This window comes from Dromiciops gliroides, chromosome 3 (genome assembly GCF_019393635.1).
Source record: "Dromiciops gliroides isolate mDroGli1 chromosome 3, mDroGli1.pri, whole genome shotgun sequence".
NCBI lineage: Eukaryota > Metazoa > Chordata > Mammalia > Microbiotheria > Microbiotheriidae > Dromiciops > Dromiciops gliroides.
In genome coordinates this window covers 303,468,506-303,487,735 of record NC_057863.1, presented here as the reverse complement: position 1 = coordinate 303,487,735, position 19,230 = coordinate 303,468,506, and the positions used below count along the sequence as shown (strand labels likewise).

Here is a 19,230-nt window from a genome sequence, read left to right as displayed (position 1 = left end):
CTCTCTTAGAGAAATTTCAAAGTAGAAGAGGAAACTAAATGAAAATGTTTATTTTTGGTAGTAATTGAATCCTTGCACGTCTTTCAAGCCTGTGTCTGAATTTGTGTCTTACTTCTTATTTTAAGGAGTCAGGGAGTCACTAAGCATTCTTTTCCTTGGAATTCATAAGTGAAACCAGCTATGGGCCTTCTTAGTCAATAAGTATTTATTAAGCAATTGGTAAGGTGATAGACACTGCCAGGCAGTGAGCAAAAAAATACTGTCTCTGACCTCAGTGGCCTCATATTCTTTTTTTTTTTAAGCTTTTTTTTTGTTTTTTTTTGTTTTTTTTTTTTAGTGAGGCAATTGGGGTTAAGTGACTTGCCCAGGGTCACACAGCTAGTAAGTGTTAAGTGCCTGAGGCCAGATTTGAACTCAGGTACTCCTGACTCCAGGGCTGGTGCTTTATCCACTGTGCCACCTAGCTGCCCCGGCATCATATTCTAATAGCAAAAACCACAGGTAAATAAATATACCCTGAGATAGGAAGAAAGACAAGCTTCCCTCATTTTTCTCCTCTCTTTCCATCTGACTAGCATCTACTCAGGCAGATCCTATTCGAGCTAAAAAGCTCCTAAAAGAACAAAAGTATTTGAGGCCTTCCCAACCACTTTAATTTTATAGCAATTCAACTGGTGCCTCCTTCTTATAAGCCTGTCTTGTAAAGACTTCCATGGTATCAAATAATCATTTAATTCAAGATGCAATAACTCACCCCAAATCACAGCATTAAAGAAAAAGGATCATAGTACTTCTGTACTTTGGCATTTCAAAATATCATAAGTCCTGACTACTACTTCTGAGTGTCCCTTGCTGGATCTTCATCTATGACATGCACACTATCCTCTAAGGCTAAGTTCTTTGGTGATCTCACTGGCTCTCATGGGTTTAACTATCTTCTCTATGTAAATGTTTCCCGGATTTATGTCATATATCCAGCCCTAGTGTCTCTCTCAATCTCCAGGCTTATATCACTAACCACCTACTGGACGCATTTAGAACTGGATGCATTTATAGGAGTCTGAAACTCAACATGTCCAAGACAACTCACTGTCTTTCCCCTGAAATGCAATCCTCTTCCATACTTCCTTGTTGCTGTCAAGATCACCACCGTCCTGCTAGTCACCCAGGTACATAGTGCCATCCTCCAAGTCTTCACTTTTACTCAACCCACATATGGAATCTGTTCTTGAATCTTACTGGGTTTTTCCACAACTTTTCTCATACATTCCCCGATGTTTCCATTCACAGAGCTACCATCTAGTTCAGGCCCTCATCACTTCTCACCAGGACCATATCAGTAGCCTTCTAACTAGTCTCCCTGCCACAAACGTCTTCCTCACCCCAATCCATTCTTCACTCATCTTCCAAAGTGATCTTAAAGCACAGTCCTGGACAACTTATGTCTCTACTCAATACATTCCAGTGGTTCTCTATTATCTGTAGGGTCAACTTCAAACTCCTCTTTGTTATTTCCAAGTTTTCCACAATTTGGTCACTTCCTATCTTTCCATTCTTCTTACACATTATTCCTATTCAGACATTCTATGGTCCAGTTCTAGTGGGCTATTTACCATTCCTTGCTCCATTCTCAGTTTCCCATCTCTGTGTCTTTGTACTGGCTTCCACCAACATCTGGAATGTTCTCCCTCCTTACTTTTTTTTAGTGAGGCAATTGGGGTTAAGTGACTTGCCCAGGGTCACACAGCTAGTAAGTGTCAAGTGTCTGAGGCCGAATTTGAACTCAGGTCCTCCTGAATCCAGGACCAGTGCTCTATCCACTGTGCCACCTAGCTGCCCCTCTCCCTCCTTACTTTTGCCTTTTAGGATCTCTGCCTTCCTTGAAGACTCAGTCTAAGTACTACCTTCTTTTGCAACAGATTTTTCCCAGCACAGACTAGCTGCTAGTGTCTTCTAAGATTGTCTTGAATCTCTACTGTATTTTTCTTGCATATAGCTATTTTGGTGCATATCATTTTGCTCTTTGGAATGTAAGATTCACGAGATCAAGGACTGTTTTGTCTTTTTTCTTTGTATCTCCAGCACTGGCAGCATCAGTGCCTGATATAGATGATTGATTTGCTAATGGACATTGAGACATGTTGAAAAGCCATAAGATACTAAAACGGATTGAAAGGCCATAAAAGCTAGTCAGTTGGTAAGGCCATTCTGGGTTGAATACAGTTACAAGTCATGACTATTTGTGTGCCTGCAGAGTAACACAATCTCCTGCAGGTGGGCCACGGCTAATGGGATCATAGCATAATAGATTTTGAACTATAAAAGGCCCTTGAGGTCATCTGATTGAACCCCTGGGAATTTGCTCATTAGGAAATGGAGATCCAGAGATGTATCTTGCCCAAGTGATTTATATTGCTAGTAAGTAAATTTGGCACCCTCAAGTGCTACAATATTGCCTCACTGGAGGCAAAAGGGTAAAACAAAGATCCTCCATAGGCAGAAGAACTCAAGGCTTTTGAGAAGAAATATAGACAGGAGTACTAGGATGAAGCAGTCCTCCCAGGAAAAGAGAATGCTACTTTTCTAAACAGACTATTTTTTGAATGGATTCTTATTTCCTGGAGACTTTTCCCTCTCTTATTAAGTCTTTCCCAATCAGGGAAGCTTATACACATTAGAATTAGAGTAGCGGGGTAGCTAGGTGGCACAGTGGATAAAGCACCGGCCCTGGACTCAGGAGTACCTGAGTTCAAATCCGGCCTCAGACACTGGATACTTACTAGCTGTGTGACCTTGGGCAAGTCACTTAACCCCCACTGCCCCACCAAAAAAAAAAAAAAAAGAATTAGAGTAGCTAGGGTTTCCTAAACTTGGAGAGAGCACTTTTGGATGAGCAGATAGGAAAAAAAAGGAACTCAGTCAATAGGTTTGTGCAGTATGTGTAACTCTTCTTTTGAAGAGGTCTAGATTCATGCTTCACCTGGTTTTGTGGTAATTCAATTGCTTTCCAGCTGTCCAAATGAGTGTCATAAAATTCTCCACAAATAATCTCAAAAACGGAATGCATTTCATCAAATTTAAACTAAAAATAAAATTGTATAGAAGAGACTCTTGATTCATACCAGGGCACCACAATGGAGACAGGTGTCAGTTGGCAGCTTGGTTGACCACTCCCCAGTTCTGGGTTACAGATCCAGGTTAGAAGGTACCTGAACCTGGAGATAGCATTCCCAGGTAGGATGGCCCTGGGTTGTATATAGAGAAAGGAAAATGTTCCCAAACAAGCAGCAGTAGTGTGGTTCAGAACCTAGGAGAAGAATGGGGGCTCAGTTTCAGTATCTAGCCCAGCCTGCAGAGGAGTAACCAGGGCAGAAATCTCAGACCAGAGGGGAGCCTGCAGTTCTGGCCCTCTGAACCAGTAGTTTCCCAGCTGGCTGATACGGGCTAAGTCCAATAGCAGTCTAGTGATATTTAGACCCAAATCCAGGTGAAGAACTGGCAGAGCTTAGACTAAACAGTTAGTAATCAGATTTTTTCCTGGGATCAGATTACTTCGAGTAGTCTGATGACTAACAGTAGTCTGAAACCTAACAGTTTCCTGGCCTGTAGAATGAGACCAAAAAAAACAAGGGGGTGGGGGGGGGCGGGGAGAGGCAACATGGCCAATGAAGAAATTTCTTTTATTTGATTATACATGTTCATAACAGGCAAAAAATGAATGAGTGAATGAATTTGTAGCAAGTTTTTACCTCTCTGTTAAGGAATACAATCTGCATTTATCTCTGGTCTGGGGAGTCAAACCAATATTAAATCCTGAGGGAGCAACCCAAAGGGAAATGTCTGTTTCCCAGCTCTCACACAGGGTAAGTGTCAATATCTAGCTACCTGGCAGAAGCAGAGAAGCTGGAGGATTTAAGTCAGTACTAGTGTGTGTCCTACCCTGTTAGTGAATAACTGTGAGTCACTAGAACTAAGTTACATGTGACAGTGCTGGCTTTGTGACAGGATGGCCCCACACCAATTTTGCCCAGGCAGAATATTTTATTTTATTTTATTATTTTTTTTTAGTGAGGCTATTGGGGTTAAGTGACTTGCCCAGGGTCACACAGCTAGTAAGTGTTAAGTGTCTGAGGCCGGATTTGAACTCTGGTACTCCTGACTCCAGGGCCGGTGTTCTATCCACTGTGCCACCTAGCTGCCCCCAGGCAGAATATTTATAAAGTTTTAATGTCCTTGATCTTCTCAACATTGAGGAAACCAGCATGGTAGATCCATCATGAAAAGAAACCACTGGGGCCTATGCTGCCTAGGGACTGAAGTTCAAGACAGCAGCCTCTGGGAAATCTAGCAGCAGCACTCAGACTGTGGAAAGCAGGCTTGGGCTTCCAGAGAGATTTCTTTTATGGTTTTCTAGCTTGCATTCCCTCAAGGAATTCTTAAGAAGGAATTTCTCACAACCTTCATGTAACTTGGAACTGACAATGCGATTGCTAAAGTGATTTTTTGAGTTTGAGTTCCCTCTAGTGTTTATTTCCTTTTAGCAAGAAGTCTCTCCAGCATGCCGGCCTCTTAGCTCTTTAATACATGTTATTTTCTATTTAAATATATTTCTAGAAACATTTTTGAGAATTTCTTGAAAACCATCCCCTTTAAGTTAAACCAAAGTTACTTTGGACTGTTATAACCAAAGATATCACTAGGGCATCCTCTTTAAGCCCTGCTGACATATTCTATCCTTCTCCTCCTCCTTCTTCTTCTTCTTTTAGTGAGGCAATTGGGGTTAAGTGACTTGCCCAGGGTCACACAGCTAGTAAGTGTCAAGTGTCTGAGGCCAGATTTGAACTCAGGTCCTCCTGAATTCAGGGCCAGTGCTCTATCCACTGCGCCACCTAGCTGCCCCCTAACCTGCTTCTTAACCTCTGGGGACCCTTTTTAGGGCTCAGTGCAGAGGCTGCCCTTGTCCAGGTTTACAGGGGAGTCAGAATGAACTCTTGAGGGTGGTTCATGGACTGACTCTCTGAGGACTGCAGTCTTTTCACTGTTAATAATAAGGCAGCTCGGGGCAGCTAGGTGGTACAGTGGATAGAGCACCGGCCCTGGATTCAGGAGTACCTGAGTTCAAATCCGGCCTCAGACACTTAACACTTACTAGCTGTGTGACCCTGGACAAGTCACTTAACCCCAATTGCCCAGCAAAAAAAAAATAATAATAATAATAATAAGGCAGCTCACATTTATATAACATTTTAAGGTCTGGGATGTACTTTACATACATTTGATCTCATTTTACCCTCTGCAGATTTCCTCCACAAACAGACAGAAAATCACCACCAAATTATTGCAGAACAACAAAGATAAAAAGGTAAAACAATTGTCGTCCTGAGATAACTTGAGAGGACCTCACAAAAGACAGTGCCTCCACTAGCTGAGGTTTGACCATAATGACATCAGTCTTTAGCTTTGGTATGGCTTTGTTGAGGGGCAGTGGGGAGCAGTAAATAGCATGAAAGTCTTGGAATCAAGAAGACCTGGGTTCAAGTTTTGCCTCTAACAAGGCCAGGGACAAATCAATTAATCTCTCAAGAGGAAGAACAGGATTCAGATTTTCAAGGCAGAGATTGTGGGGGTGGAATGACAACAGATTGTGATCAGATAAACGAAACTGAATTCCTAAACTTGGAGGGTAAAATGGAGAGTATGGACATCTCTGTGTGTGGCTGAGGCTGGGTAAGAATAGGTCATGGCTTTGAGTCCTTTAATATTTCTCTCTAAGCCCTGAGTAAAACAAAGGGAAAAGGAAAAAAAAGAATCATCAGGTAGTTAAAGACAGTTTCCTCAGATTGAGAACATTAAATAACGAGAGTATTTCTCAACATCACCTGACATATTTACAAAGATAAGTCATGTGCTAGCATGTAGAAAAAATATAAATCAATATAAAAGAGATTTTCAACATTCTTTACAAGCCATGATGCAATTAAAATAGTAATTAATAGAAAATTGAAGCAAAAGATCGAGTTCTAAATGGAAATTGATTAATGATGTCTGAGATAAGTGGATTTTTAAAAAGTCATAGAAAGAATAAAGCTCTGAAGAATGAAATTCTGTAGTAGCAAAGAGGGAAAAATTCTAAAGAGGTGGAAAATGATGTAGGAGGTGAAAAAAGGGTTAACAGAAAAACCTAAGACCCAAGCTCTAATTCAGATATTAATTCCAAAAGGGAGTTAGATCCCAGTTAATGGATAACTTACAAGTCAAAATGCTAGGTTCTCTTACCCACAGAAATCAGTGCCCATAACGGACCAAACCGGGTCAGGTCAAAATAACAAAGGAAAAGACAAGGCTATAGAAATTCTAAAGAAAAATGATTATATTTTGAAACTAGTCATGGGAATCAGAAAGAGACATGTGCAGAAAAGGCCAAATTTGTCCTCAGATTCACCTTATGATGTGTAAACCCCAAAAACACACCTCAACTGAAAAAGGTACCCGCCTCAGGGGTTGGCTTAGGACCCCAGGAACTCCAAATTAGGATAAGCCCTCCCCTGTAACTCCCCTAGGTGGAGAATATTATAATGAGGACAGGCCCTCCCTTGTACCTCCCCAAGGTGGAGATTATTATAATGAGACTGATAATCAATTTATCCATGCTCTAAATATAACTGTCTTTCCTTTGACTATCCCAGAGATACCTTTCCACTTTTCTGGTTCTCTCCCTGTGGTCACCCACAGTATTGCAATAAAACTTGGTAAACTGAGTCACTGAGTCTTGTAATTCTTTTGGGATGACTCACGATCAATTTGACCCCAAATTCCATCCCACATCAATACTATCCACCTCCAAAGCAAGAACTGATATTGGCAGAACACAGACTAAAGCATGCTGTTTTTCACTCTTTCATTTTTCTCTTTTATTCAAGTTTTCTTATACAAAATGACTAATATGGTCATGTTTTATATGATCGTACATGTATAACCTATATCTGATTACTTACTGCCTCAGGGAGGAGAGAGGGGAGGGAGGGAAGGAGGGATAAAAATTGGAACCCCAAACTATAAATAAAAATGTTTATTACCTTTTTTAAATAATGCAAGGCAACACAAAAGAGAAAAAGCACCAAGGACACTGGTGTAGGTTCTCTTATGTTCCTCAGCTACCTTAAGCCTACAGCAGAGGAAACTCCAAGATGTGGAAGTTAGGAGCACAATAACAGGGGAGCTTTTGGGGGATTGGAAACTCAAAGGAATCTGACTAGGGATGGTCCAGGAAAGCCTGTAACATGCCAGTTCTCTAAGGGAAAACACACCAGGAGAGGAGGAGCCTGGTTCTTCTGCCTCATATAATATTGGAATGAGCAGTCAACCCCTGTTGGTCCTGGCCTTGATTTCCTAGGTTTATGCTGCTTAACAGGGCCTCGCACTTCATAGGTACTTAATAAATGTTTATTAATAAATGCAAAGCACCTGGTACTGATTCTATTCCAGCTGAGATTTACAAAGTGGGCGTCCATTGCTTATAAAAAAGCTGACTGAAAATTTCCGAGTTATAAGGGAAGAGGAGGTGTCCACCAGGAGTACAAGGATGCCTTCACTATCCATCTCTATGAAATTAAAGGAAATAGATTGTTCTGTGACCATCACTGGGGGAGGGGGGAAGGTCTCTCTCATTGGCATTTCTAGCAAGATTCTTGCCAGAGTCCTACTTAATAGGCTGATCCTTCACCTGGAAGACGGTCATCTACCTGAGTCACTGTGGCTTCAGAAAGGGCCAAGGAATGACTTATATGGTGTTTGCTGCCCAACAACTCCAGAAATGCCAGGAGCAAAACAGGTTTGTACACAATGTTTGTTCATCTGACCAAGGCCTTTGATACTCAGTTAGGGGTTTATGGGAAATTATGTTAAAATGTGGTTGCCCAGAGTGACCTCTCGAACTTATGACACGATCACTCCAAAAAACGAAATAATGCCACAGGACAATGCCTGAAGCAGCAAAACCCACAGAAGAATGTGCTGAAATCTTCTACCCAAAAAATGGTTTGGAAGGTCAGAAGGAGGAAGCTGCTATGATGAGACAGGAGTAGAACCCAACCCCACAGTCACCCTGACACAGATCCAGTCCCAAGAAGGCTTCACCAGAGGAGACCCCCCAGAGCCTCTCAATCAGCTGAAGCACCAGTGTCATCTGGAACTAAGCTCACAGTCTGGTCAGAGGGCTGAGCCCTTGGCAGGGGGGAGACTACAGGGGTCTATGCTGGTGCTAAGGCAGAACATGGGTTTTTCACCCCTGCTGGGAACCAGGAGGTAGGCTTGAGTAGCAGTGGCCCAGGTGGGGGAGGGGCACAGGCTCACTGGAGCTGACAACCACAACACACAAAGCTGGTTGATTAGCTAGTTGGTCTGGGGTCATCTACAGACCAGGGAACAGGCTGGGCGAGGGAAGAACCTGATCTTCCTTAAATCATACCACCTGGGACTTTTGAAGCTTGGGATACTGCTGCCTGGAAACAATGTCCCACTTTAAGGAGCTAAAAATCAAGTAAAAGAAAGGCAAGATGAGCAGACAGAGAAAGGTGAGGACCATAGAAAGTTTCTTCACTGACAAGGAAGATAGAGGTGCACCCTCAGAGGAAGACATCAATGTCAGGGCCCCTATATCTAAAGCTTCTCAGGCCATAGAGGCACTCAAAAAGAAAAAATGGAAATAGAAATGAGGGTGGTGCAGGAAAGACATGAGAAAAAAGTCAATAGCTTGAAAAGTCAAATTGGCCAAATGGAAAAGGAGGTATAAAAGCTCTCTGATAAAAATAATTGCCTAAGAATTAGGATTGAACAAATGGAAGCTAGTGACTTTATGAGAAACCAAGACACAATAAAGAAAATCCAAATGAATAAAAAAAAAAAATAGAGGACAATGTGAAATATCTTCTGGGAAAAACTGCTGACCTGGAAAATAGGTCCAGGAGAGATAATTTGAAAATTATTGGTCTACCTGAAAACCATGATCAAAGAAAGAGCTTACACATTATCTTCCAAGATATTCTTAGGGAAAATTGCCCTGATATTCTAGAAATAGAAGATAAAATAGAAATTGAAAGAACCCACCAATCACCTCCAGAAAAAGATCCCAAAAGGAAAACTCCTAGGAATATTATAGCCAAATTCCAGAGCTCTCAGGTCAAGGAGAAAATATTGCAAACTGCCAAAAAGAAAGAATTCAAGTACTGTGGAGCACCAGTTAGGATAGCACAAGATCTAGCAGTTTCTATGTTAAAGGAATGGAGGGCATGGAATATGATATTCCAGAGGGCAAAGGAATTGGGATTACAACCAAGAATCACCTACCCAGCAAAACTCAGCATAATCTTTCAGAGGAAAAAATGAGGCTTTAATGAAAAGAAGGACTTTCAGGTATTCGTGATGAAAAGACCTGAACTGAATGGCAAATTTGACTTTCAAATACAAGACCCTAGAGAACCATAAAACACTGGAGTTGGGGTACATACCTGGGGTCATGCAGTGGGTGACTGTCTTATGTCTGAGGCCGGGTTTTGGCTGGGCTCCCCCTGGGTCCAGGGTGGATGCTTTGTCTACTGTGTCACCTAGCTGCCCCATGATGACATCTTTAGGGTTAAATTGAGGGGTGAGGGGAATGCACTGGGGGAGGGGGGAAGGGCAGAGGTGAAATCCTACATGAAAGAAATAGGAAAAGGCTTATGGAGTGGGGGAATAGATGGGGGAGGATCAGGGCAGTAAATGAATTTTACAATCATCAGAAAAGGCCCAAAGACCTTAAACTCATCAGAGTTGCCTCAAGGAGGGATTAACACACACACCCAACTGGGTGGAGTAATCTATTTAATATGGGCAGTAAATGAGCCTAACACTTATCAGAATTGGCTCAAAGACTTCAATCTCATCAGCATTGGCTCAAGGAGGGAATAACATACACACTCAATTGGGTGGAGTAATCTCTCTAACCCTGCCGAAAAATAGGAGGGGAAGGGGATAAAGAGAGAGGGGCAAAAGATGGAAGGGCAGATTGGGGGAGGGGACAGACAGAAGCAAATCCCTTTTGAAGAATGATAGGATGAAAGAAGATGGATAATAGAATAAATATCATGGGGAAGGGAAGAGGATAGAAGGGAAACAGTTAACAATAGTAATCATGAAAAAGAGAAAAGGGGGAAAATTGTACAAAAAATATTTATAGCAACTCTTTGTGGTGGCTAAGAATTGAGAATCAAGGTAATGTCTATCAATTGAGGAATGACAGAAGAAGCTGTGATATATGATTGTGGTAGAATGGTATTGTGCTATAGGAAATGACAAACAGGATGATCTCAAAAAAACCTGGAAAGACTTGTTAAGGCTAAAATTCTAGCTAGTCTGTCTAAAACATCTAATGAGTGGTCACCAATAAATTATAAGCTTTAGCAAGAGTTAGACTTTTAAGCATTTATTAAGGAGAATAAGAATTTGGTAAAGAGAGAGAAAGGCATACATTCATCTATTAAAGGAAGAGCGCATTTCTAGCTCCGCTCTCCGCCAGAGTCCACAGGAAAGAGAGAGAGTCAGAGCACCAGGCTCCCTCCCCCTTCTTCTTCCCACAAGCCAACACCACTTCCTGATGCCAAAGAAAAGACGCATGGTCTTGCCTTCAGAGACCTTCACCTCATGGCAGAGCTTTTCTACAGTAAGTCTCCAGCAGGTGGTGTCATTCCAATCGTTACAGACTCATGAACTGATGTACAGTGAAGTGAGCAGAGCTGGGGGGACATTGTGTATAGTGACAGCAGTATTGTTCAATGAGCAATTGTGAATGACTTAACTACTTTCAGCAATGCAATCATCCAAGACAACCCCAAGGGACTAATGATGAAGCTTACTATCCACCCCCATAGTGGCCAGCACCATACCATCGATACTATGGGTTACAACAAATAGAGAAGTTTTGAATTCTGTGGATAAATTCACTTACATTGGCAGTATTTTTTCCGGGATGTACATATTGATAATGAGATTGGCAAATGCATTGCCACAGGCAGCTAAGGGTTTGGGAGGCTTCAAAGGAAAGTGTGGGAGAGAAAAGGTACCAAGCAGAAGGTCTACAGAGCCATTGTGCTGACTTTTTTGTTGTATGCCTGTGAAACTTGAACAGTCTACCAGAACCATGACAGGAAGGTGAATTGCTTCTATTTGAATTGTCTTCAGAAGATTCTGAAGATCACCTGGCAGTATAAGGTACCAGACACTGAGGTCCTTTCTCAAACTAAACTTCCAAGCATTCAAACTCTACTGCAGAGAGCACACATTGCTCTGCACTGCTGGCCATACTGTTCAAAGGCCAAACCTATGCTTGCCTAAAAGACTATTTCATGGAAAACTCACACAAGGCAAGTGTTCACATGATGGTCAGAAAAGACACTCTCAAGGTCTCTCTCAAGAATTTTGGAATCGATTGCGGGACATGGGAGACACTGACAAAGGACCACATCAAAGAAGGTGATGTGCTCTATGACCAAAGCAGAATTGAAGTAGCTGAAAAGAAATGCAAGATGTGCAAATATAAAGATTCCACCTCAAATGTTCACATGACTTTTTGTGCCTGACCTCAGGTCAGGCACAAACTCATACTGGTCTGATCAAGCAGTTGGACAAATTGTACCCTGATAGTGATATCATTTTGGTCCTTTCAGAGAATGAAGAACACCAACCAACCAATATATGTTTATTGAATTGAACTGAAAAATGGTCAGCTTCAGAGCTGCTGTCATTCCACTTGTTAGTGCATGACATTTGAAGACCATGCTACTGTTTTGTTGTCTCAGTCCATTGCAGCTGCTTTTTGGGACCAAGATGGAATAAACTAATCATTATTAATACTAGACACTACCCACTGCACTCTAACTTGCAAGCCTCAGAATGGGGTAACGACCCTCGGGTTCCACTGTACTCTGTGAGTCTGTACCTCTTATACAGACCATTGGTACATTTCTTCATTTTCCAACCAGGCTACACTCATTTTGGACTTCTTTGGCTTCTCCACCATGCCCCTAGCAACCTTATCATTGGAGAATCTCATACCGAAAGACCTGATCAGACTTAGTACTCACACTGTATTCCCTCAGCCCTTCTGATTTGGAGGGTGAAGTCATGAACTCCTCATCCTCCATTTAAAGAAGGGGGACAGGACACACACCTCCTCAATTCCCATACTGCTGTACTCATTTTGGACTTCTTTGACTTCTCTAACATTCCCTCCTGAGCCAGATGCCTTACCTCCCCCCTTTTCAGCTTTGGTGTGTTATTTTCCTTTGCCCTTTAGATTGTAATCTCCTTGGTGGCAGGAACTGTCTTTCTCTTATTTGTATCCCCAAATTCTCTCCTTTCTAGCCCTGCCCCCACTGATTGAGGTTAGCAATATGATACCCATTATACATATGAAGTCATGAAAAACACATTTCCATATTAACCATGTTGCAAAAAAAATCCCATGAAAAATAAAACATGGGGAAAAATATGCTTCAATCTACACTTGAGTTCATAGTTCCTTCTATAGAGGTGGACAGCATTTTCTTATTATCAGAATTATCAGACAGGGATTAACTTTTTTTTTTTGTCAGACATCTTTGGCAATCTGGTGAAGCCTATGAACCCCTTCTCAGAATAGTGTTTTAAATGGGAGGAAATGATAAATTTGTTAGATTAGTGAAAACAAAGGTGTAACCCCCCCCCCCATTAAAGTTTACAAACACGGTCCCCACTGTAGGACCTAAATTTAATATATGGAAAGTTAATTGGGTGACTCACCAAACTACTGGGGTCCCGGAAATAATGAGGGACCTCTAGGTTCAAAGCTCCTTCCCCTCCGAACTGCCCTTTTAGATATTTCTCCCAGGCCAATAAGAAAGGAGCCTTACAGCTTCTTTTCCACAAAAGGATCAGATTTTATTACTTGGGAACTAATTAAACAACAAAGGTGAAAATAATAAAAATCAAAGATAAGGAAGTAGGGAAAAAGAAATACAGATAAATTCTCCTAGCTCTAACATAAGTCTATACAATCCTCAGCTAGTTTCTAATTAAGCTAATTCAAAGGAATTTGTGTTCACTCACTACACCTGGGACGTGTGCAGTTGCTTGAGCCATGGGAAAGGCAGAAGAGAGAGAACTAGTGTTCAGGAAGTGCCTCAGCCTCCCCTCAGGGAGCATTCAATCTTCTTCCCCCAAAAGAGGAGGTCCTTCAAAAACTGCCTATGGAGAGGTTTCTCCTTCTGACCTCAGTAGCATACTAACTTCAGGGTGGGCCAGGTGTGGCCCCTCCCAAATGAGTAAGCTAAACCTCCAATAATTTTTACCATACCCCCAACCCCCACCAAGATTTATCCACAGACTCCTTAGGGTCCTTGAACCCTATTTTTAAGAACCATAAACCTTTGCAGCAGGGCAAACCTTGGATCCTTTCTCCCTGCCCAATGTTATTATATGAGTCAGTGATAGAATTTGGTAGTAAACTTAACAGGGATGGTCACCACTAAATTATTTACTTAGATTTATTTTTTCTGGAATTTTATTTATTTGGTCATTTGTATGCCAATAAACAAGTAGGTAATTTTTTTTTTTGGTAAGTTGCTTTGTAACATTAAGGTATGATTTTTGTTTTGAAAGTCTAGTTTAGAATAAGAATTCTAAACCTTTCTGTATCATAAACCCTTTTGGCAATCTGATAAAGTCAATGGCCCCTTTCTCAGAATGTTTTAAATGCAATAAGATTATAAGCAAACGAAATATCTTGATATCCAGTTATCAAAATATTGTTTGTATGGGGGGGGAGGATGGTCATGGACATCAGGTTAAACATCCCTGTTCTAGATGTTTAGTTTCTCCAAATGAATTGTTATTTTTGTCTAGCTCTAGAACCAAGTGTTCTTAACCTTTTTTGAGTTACAGGATTCTGGTGAAACACAAGGACCCTTCTCAATAATGTTTTTAAATGCATAAGTAAACCTTAGCTCAAAAGACTCATTGCTTTCTCATTACTGGAGATTAATTCCTCAACGCCCTTCCCCCTCCAACCCTAGTTGTGGGGCAAAGTTGGTGAGAACTTGAGAGAAGAGATTCTGGCTTTTTAGGGCTTCCAACTTTAAAAAAACATGTGCCATTCCAACCTTTCCTCAGATTTTTGGGAGGAAAAAACCTCTGGGAATAAGAGAACACATAGAACAGCTGGCAATCTCTACCACTCCCCATTTCCCCAGCTTGCTATACAAGAAACGTCAGAGAATTTCCTCCTGGGTGAGATCTGAAACTCTGTCTTGGTTGAGCTGAGTTATCTCATTTCCAGGGAGAGCCCTTTCATTTTGTATTGTCTGGTGTGTGTGTGTGTGTGTGTACACATACATACATATATTCACACATATACATGGAATATATACACATACATATATGTGCACATACACAAACACATATATTGTCCTACATATACTTCCTGATTTTCTATTTGGATAAATTAATGTATTTTGCTTTTTGCTACTTGTGTTCAAAGTGAAATTGGCATTTGGTAGGAAAGCCTTGGATATTTTCCTTATGAAGAGATACCAATCAGTGCGGTTTAAAACTGGTTCCCCTGGACCAACAATATTTAAGGGCGTGGAAAGGTACAATTGTAGCCCCATGGCTCCTCTCTTAGGGCAGCTGGGTGGCGCAATGCATTGAGCAGGAATACCCGAAATCCTAGCTGTGTGGCCCCGGACAAGTCACTCAACCCTGTTTGCCTGTTTTCTCATCTGTAAAATGAGCCGGAGAAGGAATATGGCAAATTGTTCCGGTATCTTTGCCAAGAAAACCCCAAATGGAGTCGGAGAGTTGGACACGACTGAACAACAATAAAACCTCCCTTTGAGCAGAGCAGTAAATAACCAGTCTCTGGCCCCACCCCCTCTGCTTCCCTGCCTGGCAGGAGTTAGTTTTCCTGGGAGAAGAGTAGGGAAAGAGGCCCCAGAGAGATCTCTTGCCTCCTTTCCAGCCGGGTCTAAACAGAACCATATGGATGCTCAAAACTTACAAGGGCAAAAGAACGTAAAACATCCACGCGCTTCAGACACCGCTCCCACACACAAAATACATAGCCTTACAAAGGAAACCACAAGCCAGTGAAAATACATGTGGTTTCTTTCCTTTTTTTTTTTTCATCCAAGTCCACCGAGCACCTGAACGCCAAGCGCCAACGCCTTCTGGTGAAAGCACCTTTCCCCAACTAAACAGCAGGCGAGCTAACGGAAGTCACGAGGGGGCGGGGCTAATCCAGCAAACTTCCCTGATTGGTCCGTGGCCTGGAAGACGCAGCACGGAGGGGCAGCGTCGTCACTTCCGCCCCTCCATCTCTCTCCCCTTACTCCCTCCCTCCTTCCCTTGCAACCACTGTGTCCGCTACCGGCTCCTGAAGGAGACTCGGGACACGGTCCCTTCCGGCTCCGTCCGCCACTGGACAATAGTGTCCCCGCCGCCGCCGCTCACGTTCGGGCCGCCGCTCCATGCGGAAAATGCTCGCCGTCGTTTCCCGCGTGCTGACGGGCGCCTCCCAGAAACCGGTGAGGGGTTCGGAAAAGCCGGGTGGGAGCAGCGGCCTGCGGGACCGGGCTCCGCCCGGCCCAGGTGGCATAGGAAGGAGAAGAGGCCCTCCAGGGTCAGCGCCTCTGTTCGAGACCGGGCTGGAGGCAGGGGAGGGTTGTTAGGGTTGCACACTCCTCTCCAACCCCCGCTTCCCGAGTTTAAAGGGCCGGGCTTTGCCGGCCCCCGACCGGGGCTAGAGGCCAGAGCACTGGGGCTCCCGGGTCGTGAGCCCTCCAGCCCCCTCGGCCCCTGTGGCCTCATTCCTGCGCCGTGGGAATGAACTGGGGCGCCCAGAGAGCTTCTTAAGCTCTTGCCTCCCGCCCAGCCGGGACTAAACAGAACCATGTGGACGCACGAGTGGTCGTGGCAAGGTCACACTTGGAAGTCAAAGGGATCTTCCCCACCCCATGGCCGGTTTAGAAATGGGGGGGGGGGAGGATGGGGGAAATAGGGGAAATATCCCAGCACCGGGTGTCAAACCCCGGCAGTGTCGTCTTGTCTCAGCTGTGGTCAGTCACCGGCGCCGTGACCCGGGGTAGCTGTCGTCACCTCTCCGAGCCTTGGTTTCCTCATCAGGAGTGGTTGGTGGCCCTCATCCTGAGGGCTGCCGTAATTCCTTGTTTACTCATTAGAGCTAGGGAAAAACATAACCCTTAGTCTAAACTCCTCCTTAAGCTTTCCATCTGAGATTTTCTTTTTCTTTTTCTGCCTATCACCTTGTTTTCTTGATCTCATTACTCTTCAGCTATTTCGTGAGTTGGAGAAATTTGTTTCCTTCCTTCCTTTGGTTACCCTTACTTGGCAGCAAATTCAAGAGGAAACTGATTTTTTTTTTAACCTAGGATAAATAGAATCGGAGAAAATGAAATCTGTTTTGTAAAGGTCCAGCACTAGTTTGGGGCTGGTCCTAACACCCATCTTTGTGACCTTTGAGCTTACTTAGGTTGCATTGCAGAACTGAGCAACCAAGGACAGGCATGGCCTTATGATTCTGTACCTTGTAATCCCCCCAGGGTTTTGGTGCAATCTTTTCTCTGATGTTCCACCCCTACCCCACCCCCACACACCCCAACAAAACAACCCTAGTACTATTTTGGATAAAGATTAGGCTGGAGGGTGGGAAAACGTCCCCCAGTTTGCCCAAACTCTTTCTTTGCCCACGTTAAATGATACTGGGAAGGCGAAGACTATTGCCAACACTTTCTACCCCTTTAGGGACCCACTGACGGTGGGGTTGGAGGACCTATGATTGAATCCCACCTCATAGATGACCTGTGGGTAGTCCTTGGGCTAGTCCCTTAATCTCTTTAGGCTTCAAATTTTTCATTTGTAAAATGAGGATTGGATTAGATGGTCTTTGAGGTCTCTTCCAGCCCTAAATCTAGGAACCTATGATAGTGTTACCTAGAAAACATATAAATACATTTACTCTTTGGGGGAGGGGAGTAGGGAGGACTGGGTCTTCATCTCTAATCCAGACTGGAATTGCTTCAACCATTCACTGATCAGCAGGAGACCTTTGAACCATCTGGGTTTAGGACCTAAACTGGCTTTCCCCCCTCCCCACTGGGGACCCAACTGGCCAATTCCAGTTGGACAACACAACTCTTTTCCTTTCCTCTTTCCCTTCTTCCCTTCCTCCCTCCTCTCCCTCTATCCCCATAGTGAATCATACCCTTACTTGAGGGTACTCTGGCCAAAGGAATATAAATTTTGATCTCTGAAACCTCACAAGATATCTTGGAATTTATGGACTAGATTTCTTTTTTTTAAGGACCATGCCTTAAACCCAAATCACTCTGGCTCTCCATGATTATCCAGTAAATAGGACTCAGCCAAGCCTCACTTGATCATTTTTTGAACTCTGATGGCTCAGTGAGTATAATAGTATTTGTTTTTGTTTTGACCAGTGAGGGTGTTTTCCTCTCAGATTAATTATTTTTATTAATATTACTTTTAACTGGGTAAAACAGGCCATTCTTTGCCTCATTTCTTACCCAGACTTAATCACGGAATGGGTGTTGCCTCAGACTGAGACCTGGGAAAGAGCTTAGCTTAAAAAGGCCAAGGTTTTCCACTGCATCCTGGCCCATCTCCAGTAGTCTTGATCTATATGTTTGCCACTGGACCCAGATGCCTCTAGAGGAGAGGTGAGCTGGTGACTTTGCACAGCCCTGTCTCACTTAAATCCAATGCACTTCCAAGTCATGACATCACCTTCCTGATCTCATGGTCCCCTTTGAGAATTAAGAACAAACAACAAGGCTGGAATTGCTTTGGCCATTCACTGATCAGCAGGGGACCTTTGAACCTTCTAGGTTTAGAACCTAGGGTGGCCTTCCCCCTTCCTAGGTAACTTTGTGGTTTACAATATTGGTGATGGACTTAGTTCAGACACACAGGAGGGTCATTCTTTCTGCAGCTCACAACTTCTGAGATGATTCAATCCATCAGCAGCCTCTCCAGAAGCAACGATTACAGGCATGGCAACCATCACCCGTCTACATTTACTCTTAATCATAAAGTACTGTTTATTTCTATTTTTAGAATAGCATCTCCCAATGGGCATCTAGGTGGTACAGTGGATGTAGTACCCAGCCTGGATTCAGGGAGACCTAAGTTCAAATCTAGCCTCAGACAGATTACCTAGACTATGTGATTTAACCCTGTTGGCTTCAGTCTCCTCCTCTGTCAGATGAGCTGGAGAAGGAAATGGCAGACCACACATCTTTGCCAAGAAAATCTCAAATGGGGTCATGAATTGGATGAGACTGAAATGACTGAACATCAGTGTCTCTTGATATTCATTTACCATTTTGTTCTTCAGAGCTTCAATGAGCTGTGATGATGGGTACTTTCTCAACTTAGATGAATTTGTTAAGGAGGTAGTGCAAAACCAATTTGAATAGACAGATAATTGTTGAATTGTTTGAATAAACAAGATAATGGTTGAAGCTGGGAATGCCTGACATAGCCCCATGGATAAAGGAAATGTTTGGTTAGGTCTTTTTTGAGGACAGAAAAGTTTAGTGACAGATACGTGTAAATACTAGTATTTTGAATTTTGTTCTAATTTGCATATCATGTTTATAAGTAGAAATTTGATACCAATAATATTGGATATTTAATTAGCACATGCCACATCCTTAATAAAATGTTTATTGACAACTAATGAGTTATCAATAAACACGTACACACTTGTAAACAATTTTATTATCCTTGGATCTGGAGCCCCTGAACCTATGTAAATAAGTAGTGAGATGCTGGTTCACAGGCTCAAGGGTATTTTATTGTGTACATTGTATGGGTATAGTGAAAAAAGCAGTAAGGAATTAGATTCGTATTTGAGTTCTGCTACTAAACTAGCTGCATGACCCTAGGCAAGTCACTTAAACTTTCTGTCTCAGTTTTCTCATCTGTAAAATGTTGGGTTTGGGTTACATGGTTTCATATTTCTATTGGGATGACTAGGAAGTACAGTGGGTAGAGTACAGGGCCTTAGAGTCACTAAGAGTCATCTTTCTGAGTTCAGATCCCACCCCAGACACTAGCCCTGGGCAAGTCACTTAACCCTGTTTATCAGTTTCTTCATCTGTAAAATGAGCTAGAGAAAGA

The 19,230-nt window shown here is 42.8% G+C and overlaps 1 protein-coding gene across 3 annotated transcripts in view; it reads left to right on the top strand.

The window, feature by feature from the left end:
- The first annotated feature begins 15,392 nt into the window (after nucleotides 1–15,392).
- The window catches only part of PDHA1 (pyruvate dehydrogenase E1 subunit alpha 1), a 29,337-nt gene continuing 25,499 nt past the window's right edge, over nucleotides 15,393–19,230 (top strand). For all 3 annotated transcript variants that reach the window (XM_043990713.1, XM_043990714.1, XM_043990712.1), the window contains exon 1: nucleotides 15,393–15,593. In XM_043990713.1, coding sequence (XP_043846648.1) covers nucleotides 15,537–15,593 — 57 coding nt within the window. In that variant the 5' untranslated portion in view covers nucleotides 15,393–15,536. The remainder of the gene's footprint in view (nucleotides 15,594–19,230) is intronic.